We start from the raw sequence: 1889 nt of genomic DNA, 5'->3' as shown, positions 1-1889 counted from the left end.
TTTACTATTAAAATAAAAAATATATATATACTTAAAATAATATATATATATATATACTCGAACTTGCGAGCCGGCTCGTAAGTTAACGAGTTTAATATTTTGAGCTCGATTTCAACTCGAGCACGAGCGCCTTAGTTCGCTTGCAACCCTACATCCAATGCAATGAGAGAAGCCTAGCCCGAACGTTCTAATGTATCATGATCGGGATGAACAGACCACACTTTTCGCTTTGTATAAACGTGGTGGAAACATGAAAGGGCCAAACTGACGTGGTAAAGGTTACAGATGGGCTTTTCCATGCCTCCTAGATATGCCAAGAGCCCAGTAAGATTATGATCCATAACTCTGAAACCAGGTACGAGTAATATACCCTGTACTAATATCATCATTTCATTCTTTTGCTTTAGCCTTCGAATCAGTTACCATGGCTGACGAAGAAGACAAACCCCAACTTCGTCTCACCCATTATACCTCGAAAATCTCCGGCACCACCCCACTTCATTCCGCCGTCTCACCACTGCCGCCGCCGCCATCTCCATCAACCCTGTTCATCATCAACAACGAAGACCTCTTAACCGAAATTCTACTCTGCTTACCACCAAAATCCCTCCTCCGCTTGCAATGCGTCTCCAAACTATGGCTCTCAATCATTTCCAGGCCCAATTTCCGCCGCCTTCACGCCCGCCGCAATCCCACCTCCTCCGCCGCCGTCACCAACCTCTTCTTTTACCGGGTATTTTGTTGGGTTCCTGAGTTCAATTTCCTTTGTCTTAGCAATAGTTTGGAAGATGTCAATTCCATGCGTATTATAACTTCTAATTTGAGCAATCGAAGGGAGGGTTTTCCATGGCGGATTCACTCCTGTAATGGGTTGATCTGTTTGGACCCGTACGATGATGAAAGCACAAAATTTTTTATGTATAATCCTAGTACCAATCAGAGTCGGTTTATTCAGCTTCCGGATTCGCCCGAGAATCGCCATTCAATTAGGGATTTGAGTTTGGCTTTCGATCCTTTAAAACCCGACCACTACAAAATTTTATGCGTTTGGATGAGGTTGCCGGAGATTGTACTCCGGTTTTCATTGTACTCCTCGGAGACTGGGGTTTGGAAGGAGACAGATGAGTCCTATGAGTTTGATTTTGAGTGGGATGAGGAGCTTGACGAGGATGACAACTTGAGTTCCATGTTCAATAGTATAAAGGTTCTTTTCAAGTATGGGGCTTATTTGGATGATGCTATGCATTGGGCGAATGCTGATGGGGATTTTTTGTGCTTTGATTTGTGGAGTGAGAGGTTCAAGCCAATGCCAAGTCCTTTGATTCCTCATGACCAGTGGAGAAGGAATATCTTGTACTTTGGGGAGTCTGGTGGGCATTTACATCTCATCGAGACGTACAGTCCTCGAGCTACATTGGTTGATGTTCTGGAGATGGAGAGTGATTATTCGAAGTGGTATGTCAAGCATCGTGTTGATCTTGATTTTTTGATCGCTGAGTACCCGTTGATTGTCAATGAGGCATTTGATCCTGATGAAGTGGAAAGATATCAATTTAGAGTTCCGAGTTTTGTTGCAGATGAAAAAGACAACAAGGCAAAGCTTGTGTTGTCATTGCCAGGTAAGTTGATCTCATATGACATTATCACAAAGAAGGTTGTTGAGCATGTGGAAATAAATCCTCCAGGTGCTCTTTATTTTGGAGAGAATCTTACATTGTATGATTGGATTGATGCACACCAGCACTTGGAAACACTTGCTTGTGTTTAGTTATTATGTATATCCTTTGCTATTGGTGCAGAACATGTTCTTGACTGAAATTGTTTGTGCATCGAGGTGATCTATATTGTTATCTTACTCAAATGGTACACTTTCTTTGCTTTGGAGCAAA

General features: G+C 42.5%; 1 protein-coding gene across 1 annotated transcript; it reads left to right on the top strand.

Annotated features, from left to right (window-relative positions):
• Nucleotides 1–380: 380 nt before the first annotated feature.
• On the top strand, nucleotides 381–1889 carry LOC113691706 (F-box protein At5g07610-like). Its single transcript, XM_027209973.2, has one exon. It carries the CDS (start codon nucleotides 425–427, stop codon nucleotides 1766–1768), a length of 1344 nt encoding a protein of 447 aa, XP_027065774.2. The 5' UTR covers nucleotides 381–424; the 3' UTR covers nucleotides 1769–1889.

This window comes from Coffea arabica, chromosome 6c, assembly GCF_036785885.1.
Source record: "Coffea arabica cultivar ET-39 chromosome 6c, Coffea Arabica ET-39 HiFi, whole genome shotgun sequence".
Classification (NCBI taxonomy): domain Eukaryota; kingdom Viridiplantae; phylum Streptophyta; class Magnoliopsida; order Gentianales; family Rubiaceae; genus Coffea; species Coffea arabica.
The sequence above is the reverse complement of the archived record's forward strand: the minus strand, read 5'-3'. Positions and strand labels throughout refer to the sequence as shown.